This window comes from Silurus meridionalis, chromosome 9 (genome assembly GCF_014805685.1).
Source record: "Silurus meridionalis isolate SWU-2019-XX chromosome 9, ASM1480568v1, whole genome shotgun sequence".
NCBI classification, from domain to species: Eukaryota; Metazoa; Chordata; class Actinopteri; order Siluriformes; family Siluridae; genus Silurus; species Silurus meridionalis.
Window position 1 is genome coordinate 5,039,571 of NC_060892.1, and position 20,468 is coordinate 5,060,038.

Here is a 20,468-nt window from a genome sequence, read left to right on the forward strand (position 1 = left end):
TTTTGTTCAACAGTGACATCTGATGGGTTTCTCCCATCATGTACTTGTGCCATATTAAATACTAATACTGCCTAATATGAACTATAAGATAAGATAAGATATACCAGAATCCTGGTTTATTGTAACACACTGTTATAGTAACAAAACTATAACTATAACTTTCGCCTTCAATAATTATCTGAGTTAAAATCTGAGAGTGGATTTGTATTGGGACCTGACTTTTGTACCCATATGTCTTTGTTCTCCAAACTGTTACTTCAAAGTTGAAGGCACCCCATTGTATAGGATTCCCTTTGGATACGGTATCATTGAATTTTGCCTATACTTGATCTAGGACACCCAAATCTGTTCCAGCATGACAACATGACATTGGAGTGAAAAATCTCATGTAGAACATGGTAACTGCACCCCAGTCCTCCTCACCTCACCAGCATCAGTACCTGACTTTACTCTTTACTCGTGTGGTGGAATAAGCACAAATCTCCACAAGCACACTCAAAAATCTAGTGGAACATTAATTCACAAGAGTGAAGGTTAATACATGTGATTGGCTAAAGTGAAAGCTATGCTTGATTCATGTTTACAGCCATTTTATTCTGATTTAATTTGCTATAGCATTTTCTGAGGGCTCAGTTTTTATCCTCTGCATGCTACATCTGGACCATCATAACTCTAGTGATCTTTGAATATGGAATGCAATACATTTAAGATGTAAGTATATACAAGTAAAAAAAAATGATTTGTTTGGGAAATAGAATTTGTTTGGGCAAAAGAAAATGGTTTAGCGGCACTCTACTGTTTTGAGCTTTAACTTTGCATTACAGCTTCTGAAATCTTTTTGTGAAGCTGTCAAATGACTATGAACAGGTTGTATCTCAGACCTCTGCATCACCACTGAACCTAAATTAGTGAAGATTCTTGTAGTGTCATTCCATTTACACCTCTTTAAATCAACAATGAACTTATTTGTTTTGCCAGCATTCGGCATGCGCTGGCCTGGTTCCCATCTGAGAGCAGTTGCATCATTGTTTTTGACGAGCTCATTCCGCCATGATTTCACTGTGCTATTACGTTGCCTCGGCACAGCTAATGGGAGTTATGAGAAGGTGACCGTGAATCTAAACTGAATCCTGTCTAGGGAAGTTATCAAGAGTAATGAGAGAAGTATTTGGTACTCTGGAGTTGTGTCTACATGCCAATCTCCTCTCTTAATTCACAGGCCTTAGTCAATTCGGCGTGGTCATTAGAGAGCGATGCCGCAGGCCTTGCCTAATGAGTAGCTGCTCTTCCCTTTTCACATTACTAAGTAACGATTTAGTTCACCAGCTCATATGAGTCTTATTACCCGTGTCAAACATATCCAACTTGCCTTCCCTCACTCGATCTCCGAGAACAGGCCACAAGGTCAATAGTTAGATTTGCAGCTCTGTTGTGCCTTCAGGCGTCATGGTGAGCGAGCCATTAATGTCATCATTAATCATTGATGTCACTAAAATAGCAGACAGAACTGCATCGATTTCCGCCCAATACGGACTGGATTTTAAACCGCTAGTGTGTTTACTGTGATAGGACAAAATTAAGAGGATGATATCACACCCAATTGGCTTTTGTTGTCATATTCTCTACTTCTTTGGTGGTTGTTATTGTCCACGGTCCTCATTGTCTTGCTAAGTTTAGGGTTTTCTTGTTACTTTGCTTCATGCTTTATATCAGGGGTCTTCAACTGAAATTGCTTGAGGCCCAGAAAATGAACCCTCCTCGACAGCAGAGGTCCAAACAATTATCTAAATAAAAACATGAATTGATGCTTTTTGCCAGACTAAAGAAATGAGTATAGACTTTTATTGGACACATTATAAATGAATAAATAGAAGGAAAAATAAAAGATAAATAAAAGAAAATGCTAAAGTTCTTTTGTTTCTGCTGAACTGATATTACAGATCATAGGTAATGAATGCATACATACTGGTTAAAAACAAAAAACACATGGAAATCTCATGTCACATTTTAACTTAACACATATTGTCTCTAACTAACTAAATGTATCTAATGTTTAACATTGCTCTCTTCTATGCTTCAAGTTGCATGGGTAAAATATCATCAGCAATTTATTCAGAAACAGAAACAGCCAAAAATAAAGTGTTAGTGTTGGAAAAATGAAAGGTGCGAGAATCCCTGTATCTGTTCATTTGTACAGTTCCTAAAAATGTAAATAACCTCAAATAAAAATGTAATAAATCGTCGGTTAGGCTGAACTGAGTTGAACTGAGATGAAAGCATCATGTAAAACTCTGTTTTCAGCATCAACTTTCCTTATTTCTGAGAATGCCATTGTTTTTCACTCACTGAAAGTTTTATCTGTTTGCGCATAGCTCTCTGCTGTCTTCACTGCACACGCAACTGCAACTGCAACTGCACGTCTGATCGCAGAAACAGTAAACATAGTAAATGTAGTAGTGACCTGTGGTGCCGTAGGACCCAAATGGCTCTACTGAGCTGACTTTGATGTGCCTTATATACATAGCTAGCTGGCTAGCTAGCTAGCTAGATAGATAGATAGATAGATAGATAGATAGAACACATTTTGTCATTGCATTGCACAAGTACACAGCAACAAAATGCAGTTTAGTATCTACCAGAAGTGCAAATGTAAACTGACAAGTGCAGATGAATATGCAAATATATGTAAATACAGTCAAACCCACTTATCTCGACCTCGTTTAACTCGCCAACCCTATTAAGTCGACGTTTTTGAAGTGAAACCGCCAAATTCTCGCTTTGTCTTGCCATTTTTTAATCGGTTATGTCGATTTGTTTATGTCGCCGAACCCTAATATCTTGAGCACAAAGGGGTGCAAATTTGCCACTTAACGTCAGTTATGTCAGGAATCCCCCTGCCACGCCCCCTTCGGCGGCGGCATTCCCCGAAGCACCCTGCTTCTTCTCTGAGCACTGAGCTCATCGCAGTCATGCTGATCACACACACCTGACTCTCATTCACTCACTCATCCCATCTCCTATTTAAGCCCCTCACCTCCACACACTTGCGGTCCGTTATTGTTTGTGCATGATCGTATGTGTTGGTTCATGGCGGTCTGTGTAATCGCGTATACGTATCCCGCTACGTACCCTTCTTCTCAGACTCCGCATTCTCTCAACGGCACCCTGGATTACCCCGATTTATAAAAGCTATAAATGTGCAGCTGTTGCGCAAGTACAGTATGATATAGCTGTTATATAACAAGTGATAACAGGTACTTGCACTGCAGTCATTCTACAACATTGCACATACTGTATACAACAAATGCATAAAATGTGCGGTGTCATTCAAATAAACTATAATTTTTGACAAATTGCTGTGGGGGGAAAAAAGGAATAAAACATATAGGACATTCTGTTATAAAACAAAAATTTCTTTGGATTGGTAACAGTAACTCTGATAATTTTTTTCTCTTTAAATGTATACCATGTGTTTTAATCCTGAGAATTAAAAATTGTATAAAAGCAAAAAGAAATGGCTTGAAATGACTTTTTAATTCTATACCCTGAAATACAAGGTACTTGGGTAATGTTATGTTATACAATCACATTTCTATACAATACACTGTAAGTAATGAACAATATTAGTAATTCAATAACAGCATTTTTGAAAAAATGTGTGATGTTGAAGATTGCACCATATTTACTATTTATCATTCTTTCTCTTCTTCAGTTACACAGGTTTTGTGGTGGGGAACGGCCTCCAGGCCCAAAGACAAAATCCTGAGATTAAGGTCAGAGGTCTGGACCCAGTTTTAGTCGAGGCCAAAGAGACACTGGAGAGATTTAATCAGGTAAAAACTCATTTTGTACACATTTTTCTTTGTCAGGTGGCAGGTTGAGAAACATTCCACAGCTCCCACTAGTACCAAAACAATAAAGCATGTTCATGAGAGTCATAACAGAATAAAGAAATTCAACTGTTGCAGACTTTATGTTGAGCACTATAAATAAATAAATATATATATATATATATATATATATATATATATATATATATATATATATATATATATATATATATATATATATATATATTTATTTATTTTATATATATATATATGCTTGTATGCAGACATAGTTAAAGTGGTATTGCATACAAAGGATTATTAATTTATTTATTAGTTATGCAAAGTTATAATAGCAAATGGACATGAAAATGTGTAAATACATCAAATACATTTACATACAAGTACAATACATAAATATAAAAGTATTGCAAAATCTTATTTATATGTAGAATCTATATTTATAGCATATTGTAGAAGAAGGAAAAATCAGGTGCATTTATGAACACAGACTCCATGTTGATCATTAAAATATTGGAAAATATTTATATGCACATATTATTTTGTAAATATTGAAAATCTTATAAATTCTCAATTGCATGACTCTTTTCTCACTGATAATTTGTCCTACATGTTTGCATTTCTTGCTTGTCCCCCAACTGGATTGGCCCGAATGTGAAAACAATGGACCTTAAAATATATTTCTTTGATTTGAAAGCTGCACTATATGAAAAAAGTATTGGGACACCTGACTTTTTCATCCATATGTGTTTCTTATCTAACTTGTTACCCTAAATACCACAAAGACTCTGTATAAGTATAGGATTGTTTAGGATGTCATTAGAGATGGTAGCTGAACTAGGAGACTCAAATGTGTTCCAGCATGACAATACACAACTCAAGCTTTATGAAAATATACAAACCCGATTCCAAAAAAGTTGGGACACTGTACAAATTGTGAATAAAAACAGAATGCAATGATGTGGAAGTTTAAAATTTCAATATTTTATTTAAAATACAACATAGATGACATATCAAATGTTTAAACTGATAAAATGTATAATTTTAAGGGAAAAATAAGTTGATTTTAAATTTCATGGCATCAACACATCTCAAAAAAGTTGGGACAAGGCCATGTTTACCACTGTGTGGCATCCCCTCTTCTTTTTATAACAGTCTGCAAATGTCTGGGGACTGAGAAGACAAGTTGCTCAAGTTTAGGAATAGGAATGTTGTCCCATTCTTGTCTAATACAGGCTTCTAGTTGCTTAACTGTATTAGGTCTTCTTTGTTGCATCTTCCTTTTTATGATGCACCAAATGTTTTCTATGGGTGAAAGATCTGGACTGCAGGCTGGCCATTTCAGTACCCGGATCCTTATTCTACGCAGCCATGATGTTTCAATTGATGCAGTATGTGGTCTGGCATTGTCATGTTGGAAGATGCAAGGTCTTCCCTAAAAGAGACGACGTCTGGATGGAAGCATATGTTGTTTTAGAACTTGGATATAGCCTTGGCCCAGAGAAAAACGCCTGCCAACGGCGAATGGCACAGTGAATTGTGTTCACCGACAATGTTTTCTGAAAGTATTCCTGAACCCATGTTGTGAGTTCCATTACAGTAGCATTCCTGTATGTGATGCAGTGCCGTCTAAGGGCCCGAAGATCATGGGCATCCAGTATGGTTTTCCGGCCTTGACCCTTACGCACAGAGATTGTGTGAGATTTTTTTAATCTTTAGATGACATTATGCACTGTAGATGATGATAACTTCAAACTCTTTGCAATTTTTCTCTGAGAAACTCCTTTCTGATATTGCTCCACTATTTTTCGCCACAGCATTGGGGGAATTGGTGATCCTCTGCCCATCTTGACTTCTGAGAGACACTGCCACTCTGAGAGGCTCTTTTTATACCCAATCATGTTGCCAATTGACCTAATAAGTTGAAAATTGGTCCTCCAGCTGTTCCTTATATGTACATTTAACTTTTCCGGCCTCTTATTGCTACCTGTCCCAACTTTTTTTGGAATGTGTAGCTCTCATGAAATGCAAAATGAGCCAATATTTGGCATGACATTTCAAAATGTCTCACTTTCAACATTTGATATTTTATCTATATTCTATTGTGAATAAAATATAAGTTTATGAGATTTGTAAATTATTGCATTCCTTTTTTTATTCACAATTTGTACAATGTCCCGACATTTTTGGAATCGGGTTTGTAGTTGTGGTGAAAGATCTTGAATGGCCTACTATAGAGCTCTGACTTCAACTCATCTGAACACTTTTGGGATGAACTAGAATGCGGACTGCACCCCTGGCCTCCTCACCTCACCTACATCAGTAGAGAACCATCTGCCTTGAAAACAAATGGGAACCAAATGTGGAAATGGATGTTCTTATGATCAGGTGGATTTTATGATGTTGGGTCTTATGGTTAGGTGTCCACAAACTTTTGTGCATATAGTGTATGTTGTGACCAAGAAAATGCCACTGGCAGGGACTGAATGCAAAATGTGTTCTGGAGGTTGAAGCTAGACCCTGGGAGATAGGGGTTTCATGTAATGTGGAGAAATCCAAATTAAGATATGATACAACAGTCTGGCTAAGCAAAGACACATTGATTTGTTGAAAATGCATGTATTTAAAACCTAATCAGGATACAAACCAAATACAAAATGCTTTATGGTTCAGCACAGCATAATCTCTGCGGAAAAATACCTAATAGCTCCTCAATGGATTGAAAATAAAAAAAAGATTTCAAAAACCCTTAAAAAAAACTTGATGTGAGAAACTGTGTACACATGGACTTTCATGGAAAAACATGTAATTGTTTAATTATCTACTAAAGCCAGCATAGCTGCTGTTTTAACAAAACTATCCCACTGGACTGTAAATCCACTAAAAACCCACCCCTCCCTCACTGACCCAGACTTTGTGCTCTGATCCCTCTCTCTTGTCCCACTGGATTGCTCTAAAGAGAGTTTGGCTCGTCAAGAGCAAGTCTCTGGCTCAGCAGCTGTGTTTGGGAGGTGACTCAGGCCGTTCCACTTGGCTCTCTGAAGCCCTTTTTTTGTAATGTCTTCCATTGCTCCATTAAAACCAGATGCTCTGATTGACCCTACATTGCCCCTCCCTGGTCAAGTGGTCCAGTGTGTGTCTAAAGAATTTGCATCACCAATGGGCAGCAGTCTGGGGAAGTCCAGAGTATATGGGTGAGGGGTCATGTTGTATGTATATGTTCATTACAATAAATAAATTGTGTGTCTGCTCCCAGAATACTGAAAAAACTTTGAAAGAAATATTTTATTTGGCTTAGTTGCCAGTTATATGTTCCAATTGATCAGTCAGCCTGATGTACCTGTTTAGTGTCTTAGAACATTTACTTGACTAATCTTTTAATACTGTCTAAATATATAAATATTGTGATCAAGCAGCTAATTTTAATTTAGCATTTTCTGTATTGATTATATTTGCACATATCAGGCTGCCACTTTATACAAACCCAATTGCAAAACGGTTGGGACGCTGTGTAAATTGTAAATAAAAACTGAATGCAATGACTTGTAAATTCCATAAACCTATATTTTTTACAATAAAATTTAGTAAACAAATGCATTACTTAAACTGAGATAATGTACCATTTTAAGGTAATTTTGAATTTGATTGCTGCAACACGTCTCAAAAAACAGGGAAGCAGGGCAACAAAAGTTAAAATTAAAGAGTTGGAGAAAAATATTGCAGCTAATCAGGTTAATTAACAACAGGACAAAAGGATGATTGGGTGTAAATAGTGTATCTTAGAGAGGCATAGTCTCTCAGACATAGAGGGGGCAGAGCTTCACCAATTTGTGAAAGACTATGTCTATAAATTGTGAAACAAATTCAGAATATTGTTGCTCAAACTTCAAATTAGTGGTAAACATGGCCCTGTCCCAACGTTTTTAAATCTGTTGCAGTCAAATTCAAAATGACCTTATTTTGTTCCTTAAAATGGTATATATTTTTAGTTTACAGATTTGATATGTCTATTTGTTTTATTGTGAATAGAATATGGATTCATGAAATTTGTAAATCATTGCATTCTGTTTTTATTTACTATTTTTCTGTTTTTATTTATTATTTTAAATAGAAGACATTATAGTTAATATTTAAGAAGGAAATTATAATTAAATATAATAATCAATATATTCTAATTATACAACCCCAATTCCAAAAAAGTTGGGCTTTTTATAATATATTAATTATTATATTAATTATAATTCTTTCTTCATATAATTCCTTATTATTTTTACAATCATATTTTATCTTACCCATGAAGGATTAATTTAAATTAAATGTATTATCTTAACATGTATATCAGCCACTAGGTCACTTTTATATACCCTGACAGAAAGCCATATTATTTTCAGATGAGGGAAATACTTTTTTTATTTGCTGAAATTTCACATTTCACACATAACACTTGTTTTATCGCATGTAAATCATACAGTATTGTTTTTTTCATGTAGGATTTGCATCCAAATACAAATGTACTCTTCAGAACAAACAGTTAATAGCATGTATATAGGAGGAACTCCTATGTTCACTTGTTTTAGAAAGCTCATGTGTACGTGTCACAAGTTAAATGTTTGCAACTTGAGGTGTGCATTGCAGTGGCGATTTTGCAAGGCACAACAACAAGAAAGGTTGCATAAACAGGAGGTTTTAACTTCCACCTGGGACAAAGAAAGACCACATTCATTAATTTTACATCTATTCATTCATCCTTGAAAGCCTGGTTAGGTATATGATGGTTCGAAATTGGCTGCCATTTTGATTTTATTTTTGGAATAGAATCAATTAAACTTGTTAAATCTTTTTTTTTTTTTACCAGATCCTAAAATTGTATTATTTCAGCTTTAGGCCTTGCGGTACCCCCCCAAATGTAGGACATGAATTTTGTATTATGTGATTTTCAATTATTTTGTTTATTACCTTTACTATTTATAGTTTAAACTTCCTCAATTTCAAGACTAATAAACATCTTGCTACATGGTTTCTGATCATTCTGGTTTATTTGAGGGTCCAGGGAGGAGGTTCCTTAGTGGTTAAGGCATTGGACTTGGGATCATCATGAGTTCAAATCCCAGCCACACCAAGCTGCCACTCTAGGGCCCCTGAGCAAGGACCTTAGCCCTGTCGTTGCTAAGTTGTATGAATGAGATAAATTTAAGTCGCTCTGGATAAGGGCATCTGCCAAATAAGGTAACTGTACAATGCAGCATTTCTGGCACCAATATGCACTTCTAGACTCCGGTTTTATTGTTGGAACTGTTGTCGCCACTTGTCCAATTGTTTTCCCTCTAGATTTTCCTGACTAATCATTTCAAGTGCTTTTAACTCCAGTGGGTGTAAACTTCTAATTAGTGTTTAACTATTAGTTTTTCTTTAGCCAGGTATTTCCCTGCCTTATATTTTTTGGTCCGTCAGATTCTCCACTTTATGATCACTGCTGTTTGCTTTCCCTTATCTGTTATTACTGATTTATCTGTTTGGGCCCAGAGGTCTTAAAAGGTCATCTTTCTCTGCTTCCATGCTGCCCCCTATCTATCTGTTTGATGAGCTGTTTTTGCAGCTTATTTGCTATGGACATGACTTGGATCTAGACAGCAAGATTTTGTATTTTGTCCATTGGAACATTTCCCTTCTTTCTGAAGTTTACTCTCTGGATAATGGATTTTGAATGAACCATGCTTTTTGGGAGTTACAGAGATTTCAGACCATGTTTGTGCCATTTAATGACCATCTGATTGTGTTGGCTAGATATCTTTTGACTTGCAAGGCACACATGTTTATTATTATATCTGATTGTTCCCATTTAACTATCTCTCCAGGACATGCATTCTCTGTTCTTGGACGTTGCTTTTCAAGTTTCTGCCACATATGTTTCATGGGAGTGAGGAGTTTCCAGATCATTTTCAGCTGTCCAATTTGCTCCTACCCTTGCTGTAGCTCATTTCTATGTCTCCTGGGATGTGTCTTTTTTGTAATACCTGTTAAAAAGCTAGTTCTTTGCTGCTTCTACATGAGATTTAATAACATTTTGGAGAAAGTGGTGGTTAACTTTAATTTTGTAATTTCTTTCGATAAATGGTTTACAGATAGCTGCTATTTCCCTGCTTTTGTCAATAACTGGTGTTATTGAGTTTCTTTTTTTTCTGTTTTATGGATTTTAAGCCAGAAACATGTCCAATTTAATTTTGTGTATCCTATGTTTTATCCTTATGTTTTCATCCAAAACTGTCTGAGTATAAGGTGCCTACAGTGCTTTCTTGTTACTAGGTGTTATGTTTTGTGTGTAATCACTGATAAATGATAGTGTTACGGAGTGTGTTAAAGAAGTAGAGTTACTATTCCAACCCCAATGCTGATTTATTTTTTTAAATAGCAGCATGCCCTGATGTTTTTGTGCTTTTAGATTACAATCAATTCTAAATAAACAGTCGTTCCCTCACCAGCTTCTCTCTATTTGGCTCTGAGAGAGAATCTACAATGCGCAAGGTCCTCTTGTATCAGGAAAGTGCTAGTTCAGTAGTTCTGATTGGAAGCTGACACTCCATAGTGCTTGACCGTTGTCATTAACCCTCATTCAGGTATTTGGATTCAGGAAGTGGATAAAAGTGTAAGAAATTTCATTTCGAGTGCAAACCTGCAGTATGTACAGAGGAAATAATTTACACAAAACAAGAGCACATAAATGAGGAAAGCAAAAAATCCTGGACATGAGCACAGTAAATGACATTCGAGAGCCAATAAGGGAGGAGAGCTGTGGACTTAAGTGATAAGCTATTTATTGTGAATATGACTCAAGTACGCAAATATGACATAGTCCCATGAGGTGCAGTGGATGATGGGAAATATAGATCATGACTTTATTCATGACAATAGTTGATAAGGACATCTACCAAGGACATCCGTCTGACATGCAAAATGCTGACATTGGAGATGAAATCAAAGCATTTTGTCAGGAAACCAGATAATATATACATGTGATTTGTAACTGAACTTTAAGCTGCTCAAAAACAGCTTACTAATAAACTTTCCTACTAATAAACATTCTTACACTCAGGTCCCAAACTCTCTATTTACATATCATACAATTATTTATATTCAAATACACATTTTATTAAAACTGGCATGCAGCTACTGTATTTGTACCTACGAAACTTATATATCATTCTAAATAATGTTATAGGTTATTACATTAAGGAAATTAATCATGTCATTGTGTTGGGAGGTGGTAACTGGTTAAGGTATTGGATCCGAAGGTCATAAGGTCAAATCCCAGTCACACCCAGCTGCCACTCCTGGGCCCCTTAGTAAGGCCCTTAACCCCATAGCTGCTCAATTTTATGAATGAGATAAATGTAAGTCACTCTGGAAAAGGGCATCTGCCAAATGCCATAAATGTAAATATTGCTTTCAGGCAAAACCAAAGAATTTTGGCTTTGAAAAATGTCTGAAAATGAACAAGACACACACTTAATACAACGCTCCCCTTTCTTAGAAATCATACTAAGTATGATTCCATATTTAGTATCATCACTAAGTATTACTTCATTAGTAATTATGTCTTTTTCATGAACAAACCATGTTTTATCTTCTGTGGTTTGGTTGGGCCTTTAATCATTGCTGAGCTTTGAAGTTGTTTAAAGTTGACTTTTTGTTCTACGGAACTGTTTGCCGCATTGTGCCGACTGCCTTGTCGTACACTCAGTGATCCAGTCACACATCAACAAACTCTCATCCTGTCTCCTAGATCATGTTCTTGACGTGTCTGAGAGCTGCTCATACCTCCAAGAACGCAGACTTAAAAAAAAAAAAAAGAAAAAAAGCAGGTATTTTGGATGCGAATTATGTAAAGGTCTTATTCACACATTGCACCAATATGTGCTGAATACTGTTAAGAAACAGGTGTGTTACTGCTCATTCCCGAGGGTGAATGTTTTTTCTGACTGCACAAGAATTTATGCCCTGCAAGGACAAGTCTACACCAAAAGGCCATTATTTTTCTCTCTCCTACAATGAGTGGAGAATATGATGTAACTGCAATTCAAGTTATTTATGAGGCCTCCTACCGAAAAGCCAAATTAAGAGACCTATGGCTCCTCTTTTATAGATTTATCAAAAACGCCTGATAGTTGAGAATAATTATTCTTGTGACTCATTCACATTGTGTCCTCTTGATCTCTATAGGAGTTGTGGGTTCACACATTCTCTCCTATGTGATTTGTAACTGGTGATCTCTTGCACAGCCATGGCTTTGTGGTGCATGTGAATGTATGCTGGCCATCGCTTGCTGTGGGAAGAATGCAGAATAATTTGACAGTCATTCCCAAGGCCACTCTGCACAAATCTCCCACACATTTCATCTTTTAGTGTCTCAGTGCTAAGGCAATTACATTTCTTACTTTCTTTATGACTGCACAAGCTTGTGTGTCTGTGTGTGAATAAAACTCAAAAATACCTGACTTTTCCAGCCATATGTGGTTCTTCTCCAAACTGTTAATGGAAAGTTAGACACACACAATTGTAAAGCGTGTCTTGGGAATGTAAGCATTACATTTTCCCTTCTTTTAAGCTATAAGACTCAATCCTGTTGCAGCATGACGCATGTTGCAGCTCCATGAAGATATGGGTTGGAGTGGAAGATCTCCTGCTATAGAGATTAGACCTCAACCCGATTGACTACCTTTGGAATGAATTTGAATGATACCATAGGCCTCTTTACCTTACATCAGTATCTGATTTTACTAAAACACTTGTTGCAGAAAGATCACAAATCACCACAACCAGACTCCAAAATGTAGTGGAACATCTTTCCAAAGACCAGAGTAATTTTTATAACAGCAAATGAGGACTAAATGTGAAATGGGAGGTTTAGAAAGTTTTTATTTACATTTATGGCATTCTGCATTTACATTGATCTCATTCATACTTTAAATAATTCAACTGAGCAGTTAGGGGGTAAAGGACCTTGCTCAGGGAGTGGCAGCTTGGTGTGGCTGGGATTTGAACTGACATCCTCCCAAATACCAATCTTATAGTCAGTTGTCCACTAAGATTTTGTCCATACAGTTTACAGTGGAACCTCGGGTTACGAATTTAATTTGTTCCGGTACTTTATTCGTAACCTGAAAAGTTCGTATCCCGATACAAATTTCCCCATAATAATGAACAGAAACTTTGGTAATTCGTTCTGGACAACCAAAAATATTACTTAAATAAAAATAAAGCCAATATTCACTAATATTATTTACTTTTAACATGTTATATTAAAATCATACCACATAAAAACATACAAAAGAGGAAAAGATCTTTACCGGTACTTTCCTTTGAGAAGACTCGCTGCAGGAGACGACGTCAGAGAAGGGGAGGAGGGAGAGTTATTGTTTGAAGGAGAATCTTATTATATTATATTATTATATATTATTATATATTATATTATAGAATATTAAAGACAGTGTTATTAACACGAACGCTGAGACAATTGTTGCATTAGAGGGAAAATGAGAGCTGTTTCTTTAAGGCTACTATCAGTTGGTATTGAAGTCCAGAGTGAAATTCATTATGGGTATTGTACTGGAAAAGACTGTAACCCTGCTAATCTATCTTCATAAAAACAAGTAAAGTGGTTATGCATCGGCTAATGTTGTCCATCTCATCATTCCACGAGCATCAACTAACGAGTTGTTACGCTGCTGCCGGGAAAAGTTCAAGCGGATAAGTAACACGATGCTCTCGCTAGGGACACAGGACGCTAACTGATGTGACGAGCTGCGTGGATAGAGCAAAAACAACCAACTTGCCTGCGATTTTTTGGTGAGCGACGTTCGTATCCCGATATATTGTTCGTAACCAGGGGCAAAAATTTTGATGAACTGCGATTCGTAACCTGAATTATACGTATGCCGGGGCGTTCGTAACCCGAGGTTCCACTGTATATTGATTATCACTTATAATGTGTTTTATTTAAATATTGTTGTATCCTGGTTCTGTTTCTGATTCTGTTAAAGAAAATAATGCGTTCTTTAACACACACACACACACACACACACACACACACACACACACACTAAGCTAAGAACAGTATTGCTTTCCTCCTTTGAGTTTATGTTGTAGAGGCTTCGTCAGGATGGAGTACACACAGTGGTGGTGTGGTATTATTGGAGGTTTAAGTGTAAAGCCTGCATTTTTAGACACAGTGAGTGATATGTCTGGCCTGCTGTTTGGCCTTCTCTAAATGAGCCTCCACGCTGATCTCCTCAGACCACTGGAGTTGTGGCAAAACCCAATTGATGAGGTTAGGCTTTCCAAATAGGCCCGTTGTCAAGGAGACAGGGTTTCGCAACAAAAACCTTTTCACATCCAGCATGCTGTCATATCGATCTGCGAGTGTGTGAAAAGGTGTCCAGAAAGTGAGTAGCTACTTCAACACAAACAACACTCAAGTCTGCTTTTTGGAGCACCACATTCCTTACATTCAGGGAGATGTGAAGACATCTGAGGAATCCTTTTTATTCGGTGTAAAATCCAACTGCATTTTATGCATTTGCTAAATAACTAAGTAAAGTGTTAGAACACATTATTACAGGTCACAGTCGTTTAAGAAACGACAGTACTGCTGAATTCTTGAATATGTTTTGACAGAAAGTTTTTTTTATTTTTATTAAAAGCAGCAGCTCTGACAAAGTTATCAGATATTATTTCAAGTTCTAATATGTTATAGTTTCCATAGCAACCTTTAATGAATGGGACTATAGCAGATGTTCACATCTAAGTCTAATAACAACTGATTTATCAGTCCTGGTTTCTTTTAGTGGTAAATGAAGTACACAGATCATGTACTTAAGTTAAAATAGAGATACAGTAGGTAAAATATTACTTTAGTCAAAGTAAAAGTAAAAGTGTTCCCTTTTAACTTTCACTTGAGTAAAAGTATTTGCCTTCAAAAGTACATGGCTATAATGTTCCTATTTTCATTTATAGTTTATGTGAAAAGCCCCTAATGTTACTTTTAGCACACCAATCTATTAATAGAATGATATTGATTAGTCAAACACTGATTTGATCAATAGCCCCAAGTTATGTTTTTAACTATTAAAAAAATCAGGCAAATGAGGCCATGGGTGTTGTGGCAATGTAGAGTCAGGAGTTCCTTTCATCATTTAGTGCTCTCAAAATGTAAGTACTGTAGATACCACCAAGCTGCAGTTAAAACAAGTTCAAAACAGTGCGCACACTCTACCCTGATTGGTGGATTGCTGTGTGCTTGACCAGTTAAGTTTTTATCCACTCGTAAACAAAAAAGAACGACTAATTATGCAAAATGTAGGTGAGTATAAAGTAATATTTTTTACATGGAAATGTAGAGAAGTTAAAGTAAAAGTCTCCCCAAATGGAAATACTTCAGTAAAGTACAGATACACGAAAAAGCTACTTAAGTACAATAATGAATTACATTTACTTTACTTTAAATTATTTTTTTTTTATAAAAGGCTGCTTTGTGACAAAGTCCAATGTTAAAAACATTTAACAGATAAAATAAAGTGAATTGAATTGAAAATTAATTTAAGGATTCTCTCGGCTCAGCACTTCAGGGCAGAGGAGATTGCACTTTACGATTTCTTGGTAGCAAAACAACTTTAGCAGTGAGAAAAAGAGAGGCTGGTAGGGGAATGAAAAAATGTTTATCACTGTTATGAGAGCAACTACAGTATCTCACAAAGGTGAGTACACTCCTCACATGTCAGCTACCATTTTACTATGTAAATGAAACTTGGATATATTTTAGTCATTGTGCAACTTGCAGAGCAGTTCATATATACTGTCCTCTAAAAATATCTGAACATACATCCATTATTGTCTAAAAAGCTAGCAAAACAAGTGAGTACACCCTAAGTAATTACAGCTGTGCATTGCTTAAGCATGCAAAGCCACATGTCCTATTCATCATGTTCATGTTTTTGTCTGCTTGACAGGACTGTACAAATTTGAGTATCTTGTATTAGAGCAGTTCAAATTTGGTGCTTTGAGTAAAATTCTCTCATACTGATCACTGGATGTTCAACATGGCACCTCATAGCCAAGAACTCTGAGGATTTGAGAATTATAATGGTTGCTCTCCACAAAGATGGTCAAGGCTATAAGAAGATTGGTAACGCCCTGAAACTGAGTTTCAGAACAGTGGCCAGGGTCATACAGAGGTTTTTCAAGACGGGTTCCGCTTAGAACGATCGACCAAAGAAGTTGAGTCCTCATGCTGTTTCTCCGGTGCAGAAGGTGGCTTTAAAAAACAGACGCATGAGTGCTAGCACCATTGTTTTAGAGGTTGCAGAAGTGGATAAGCCTCTTGTCAGTGCTCAGACCTTATGCCGCACTCTGCAACAAGTCGGTTTGCAAGGCCATCATCCCAAAAACAAGCCTTTTCTGAAGCTGGCTCACAAGAAAACCTGCAAACAGTTTGCTGAAGACAACCTGTTCAAGAGCATTAATTACTGTTACCATGTCCTGTGGTCTGATGAGATATACTTGATTGGCTCAGATGGTGTCCAGCATGTGTGGCTATGCCCTGGTGAAACTGCCTAAAGTCAAGCATGGTGTTGGTAGCATCATTGCTCGGTGCTGCATGAGTGCTGCTGGTACTGGGAAGCTGTGGTTCATTGAGGGAAACATGGGTTCCAATATGTACTGTGATATTCCGAAGCAGTACATGATGCCCTCCTTTCAGATCCTGGGCCGAATGCCTGTTCCGACATTACAATGCCCCTGTGCAAAAACCTGCTCCATGCAGATATAGTTAGAGTTGGGTTGGAGGGGTTGGAGTGCAAGAACTTGAGTGGCCTGCTATAGAGCTCTGACCTTAACCATATTGACCTCAACCTTTGGGATGAATTGAAACACTGACTGCACCCCAAGTATTTTCACTCTACACCAGTACTTGACTTTACCAACACCCTTGTGAGCACAAATCTACACAATCACACTCCAAAATCTAGTGGAAACTAGTACAGTCTTCCAAGAAGAGTGGAGGTTATTACAACAGCAAATGAGGGCTAAATTTAAAAGGGGGGATTTTAAAAAGCAGATACGAATCTTATGGTCAGGTATCCACAAACCTTTCTTTATATAGTGTATATCAGTCTAAATAGGGTTAAAAAGACAAGATGAATATTTAAACTACACCGAGAGCCATTTAGGCCAAATGAAAACACTGAGCCTAGCAATGAAACTTCCAAAATGTCAAAAAATCCCAACAAAATAAATCCCAAAAGATCAGCCAAAGAGCTGCAGGGCTATGTAGCCTTAGCTAGGGTCACTAATCAAGACTTTGCATTTGAAACAGTCTGTCCAAAAACAGCATTCATGGGAGAATAGCAATGAAGGAAATGATGATGAACCCAAGAGAAACATCAATATTTTTGTAAGATTTGGGAAATGAAAGCACCCAGTGTTCCCCAGGCATTTTTGGCATCTAGTAGCAAAATCTTAAAATAAGAACTCATATCATGGTGATGGCAGAGTAACAGTGTGGAGATATTTTGCTGCCTCAGGACCTGGATAATTGCCATTATTAGAGTTTTCTTAACTAGCAAATAATTACAGAATTTTCAGGAGTCTGTTTATAAACTGGAGAGGAAATCGAATTAGGTAATGAAGCAATATAATCAATTTCAAGTCATGTCAAGTGACTCTTGGACATAGTGATTAGGGTGCTCCATAAAGCAACAAAAATTAACACAAGATAACACAAAACTAACTAGAACACACACCTACATTGGACATTCCATAAAGTGTATGTGTGCAAACAACATAGGTAAATAAAATATCAATTTATTAAAACTATACATAATAGAATATACATATAATTAATACATCATTGGTGATTAGTTTTGTGTGTGTGTGTGTGTGTGTGTGTGTGATTCCAGTTTTTTACTGAGGAGTCTGATGGCTTGCAGAAAAAATATATATATATATTTTAAAAAGTTTTTGAAAGGTCCAATGTCATTGTATTAACCCAGCAGGCTACTGAAATAAGTTGGTAATTCCTTAATGCCTACCACAATGTCTGAATAAGATGCAAATGCAGGTTACAGTTTCTTCTTATTAATATAAATGAGTAATTTTACAATGTAGAATGCTCTTTGTAGTTGTTGCCATCATAAGTGATGCATTTAGCATTATCACAATAAAAGTTTCAGTCTAGAATCAACAATTTTTTGCTCCGTAAATACAATTATAAAACACATTTTTAAATGGGACCGCTTACTTTCACATTTGCATTGCAGTGGATTGCAGTGAATTCTACACATCAAGTGTTTCTCACCGCCACTCTACCCAAATATTACTTTTCAGTATTTTGGAGAACTGAACTTCTACTACAGAGTTGAAGTGGCCATGTAATTAAATGATAAATAAGTCAGTACAAAGCAGAACCTCCATGCTATTTCAGAGAAATGCCATCTCTAGAAGACACACCAGCCTGACACGGTAACTAATTCATTACATGTCAATTAATTAACGAAAGCTCTGGGGACGACAGCTACAATGAAGGTTGTTTGGGAGAAAAAATTAGACACGTGTTTCTGTTAATGAAATACAGGTAGTGAACAGTGGCCTGATGAGTGTCTGTTGTTCTTCCTGCACAATGCTGTATATATATGTATATAATATATATATATGTTTAAAAAACAGGCTGTTTTTTATAGGCTCACATTCTTTGTCTGAAGTTGATAAAGCACAATTCCTTTTCCGTAGCATCCAAAAGAATGTTTTCTCAGATAAAACTCAGTGGACAGCATGGGATAGTGTATGTTTGTTGGATTTTAGAACAATCTTTATTGCCCACCCAGTGAATCGATTTACTCTTGGCTTATGTTCTAATGCAAATGAATATTTCGTGCTAAAAAACAAAACAAAAATGGTATTCCAATACAAACCTGTAAATCCTATTTCTTTTCTACAAAATAATTGGTCTTTACTTCTCAGCCAATATAATAATAAAAAATTCTAAGACAGATTTTTCTTCAGTAGGACTGGTCTGATAATTTCTTTTACTAAATGCTGGTGATGATAATAGTCTGAATCGAGAGCACAGAATACCAACTTAGACATCTGCTGAACCCAATTCTGAATATGAGGAACTTTCCTTCTATAAATATTAATGAAGCATTTACCCTCTATCAGAAAATGAAGAAATTAGCAAATTCTTTTTTTTGCTTGAGCAATCCCATATGAAAGGAAGAGAAAAAGGATTAAATTTAGCCAATGTATTGTTCTATTGCTCATACACATGCCCTGTGTTTATGCAGTATTCATCATCTTGCCAGTGCTGCATATGTTAAAAATTTTCCTTCTATAAAATTGGGATTTACGCCTGAGCAAGTCCATGTGCTATTCTGCGTGCCATACACCGTTTGTTGTTGTTTTGGCTGGTATTATAAGCTATGAGCTGTGACTCCTGGCCTGGAAGCCATTGTCAGAGCGTTTATTTGGGTTGCGTGGGTGGGTTTGCTTTATTTACTTGCTTCAAAGTGTTTTGCTTGGTTGATTTTTTCCTTTAGAGCAGTTTCTGTCAGGTGGCTGAGAAGTAAAGACCAATTATTTTGTAGAAAAGAAATAGGATTTACAGGTTCGTATTGGAATACCATTTTTGTTTTGTTTTTAGCACGAAATATTCATTTGCATTAGAACATAAGCCAAGAGTAAATCGATTCACTGGGTGGGCAATAAAGATTGTTCTAAAATCCAACAAACATACACTATCCCATGCTGTCCACTGAGTTTTATCTGAGAAAACATTATTTTGGATGCTACGGAAAAGAAATTGTGCTTTATCAACTTCAGCCAAAGAATGTGAGCCTATAAAGAACAGCCTGTTTTTTAAACAAACTAAAGACAGAGGAAGGAATTAAATTTTATTAACTTTTTAGTATGCTTTGAAGAAGGGAGTGGGTTTTTCTGTTGAAAGGATAAATCAGTCAGAAAATGTCAAGAATGCCTCATGAGATTTCTTCTAGATTTGCTCCCACTAAACCGTTTTGCTGTGTATAGCTAAAATTAATGAACAAAAAAATCATCTGAGTTTGCATAGGTTGTGCTGATAATAGTTTGCATTTTGACAATGTTTGTTTCCTTGTTTTTTGGCAAATGTCCTGCAATCTTTTTACTAATTGTGTCATGTTGCAATACATTTTAATAACATACATTTTTGTTTTAAATGTGGCTGTGCCAATAGTGAAGGATGGACAGTATAAGGCCTCAGAGATACTTGATTATACCAAAGTTCACAGACATCGGGACTCATTTATTAAAACTCTTTATAGATAATAAAGTATAAAGTATAAAGTATAAAGTATATATATATATATATATATATATATATATATATATATATATATATATATATATATATATATATATATATATATATATATATATATATATATATATATAAATATATTTATTTTATTTATTTATATTCTATTTCTGTTTCTCTTACATGTTAAACAGTCGTAAAAAAAAGCATTTCACTACATGTCATTCTCTGTATGATTGTGTATGTTGATTTGATAGTGTACAGGATAAAATTCTGACCTT

At 36.1% G+C, this 20,468-nt stretch overlaps 1 protein-coding gene across 1 annotated transcript in view; it reads left to right on the forward strand.

Moving 5' to 3' along the window:
* Positions 1 to 20,468, forward strand: part of gpc5b (glypican 5b) — a 71,667-nt gene that overhangs the window by 29,552 nt on the left and 21,647 nt on the right. Inside the window, exon 7 of the mRNA XM_046856837.1 lies at positions 3,713 to 3,833. Within this exon, the coding sequence (XP_046712793.1) occupies positions 3,713 to 3,833 (121 nt within the window). The remainder of the gene's footprint in view (positions 1 to 3,712; positions 3,834 to 20,468) is intronic.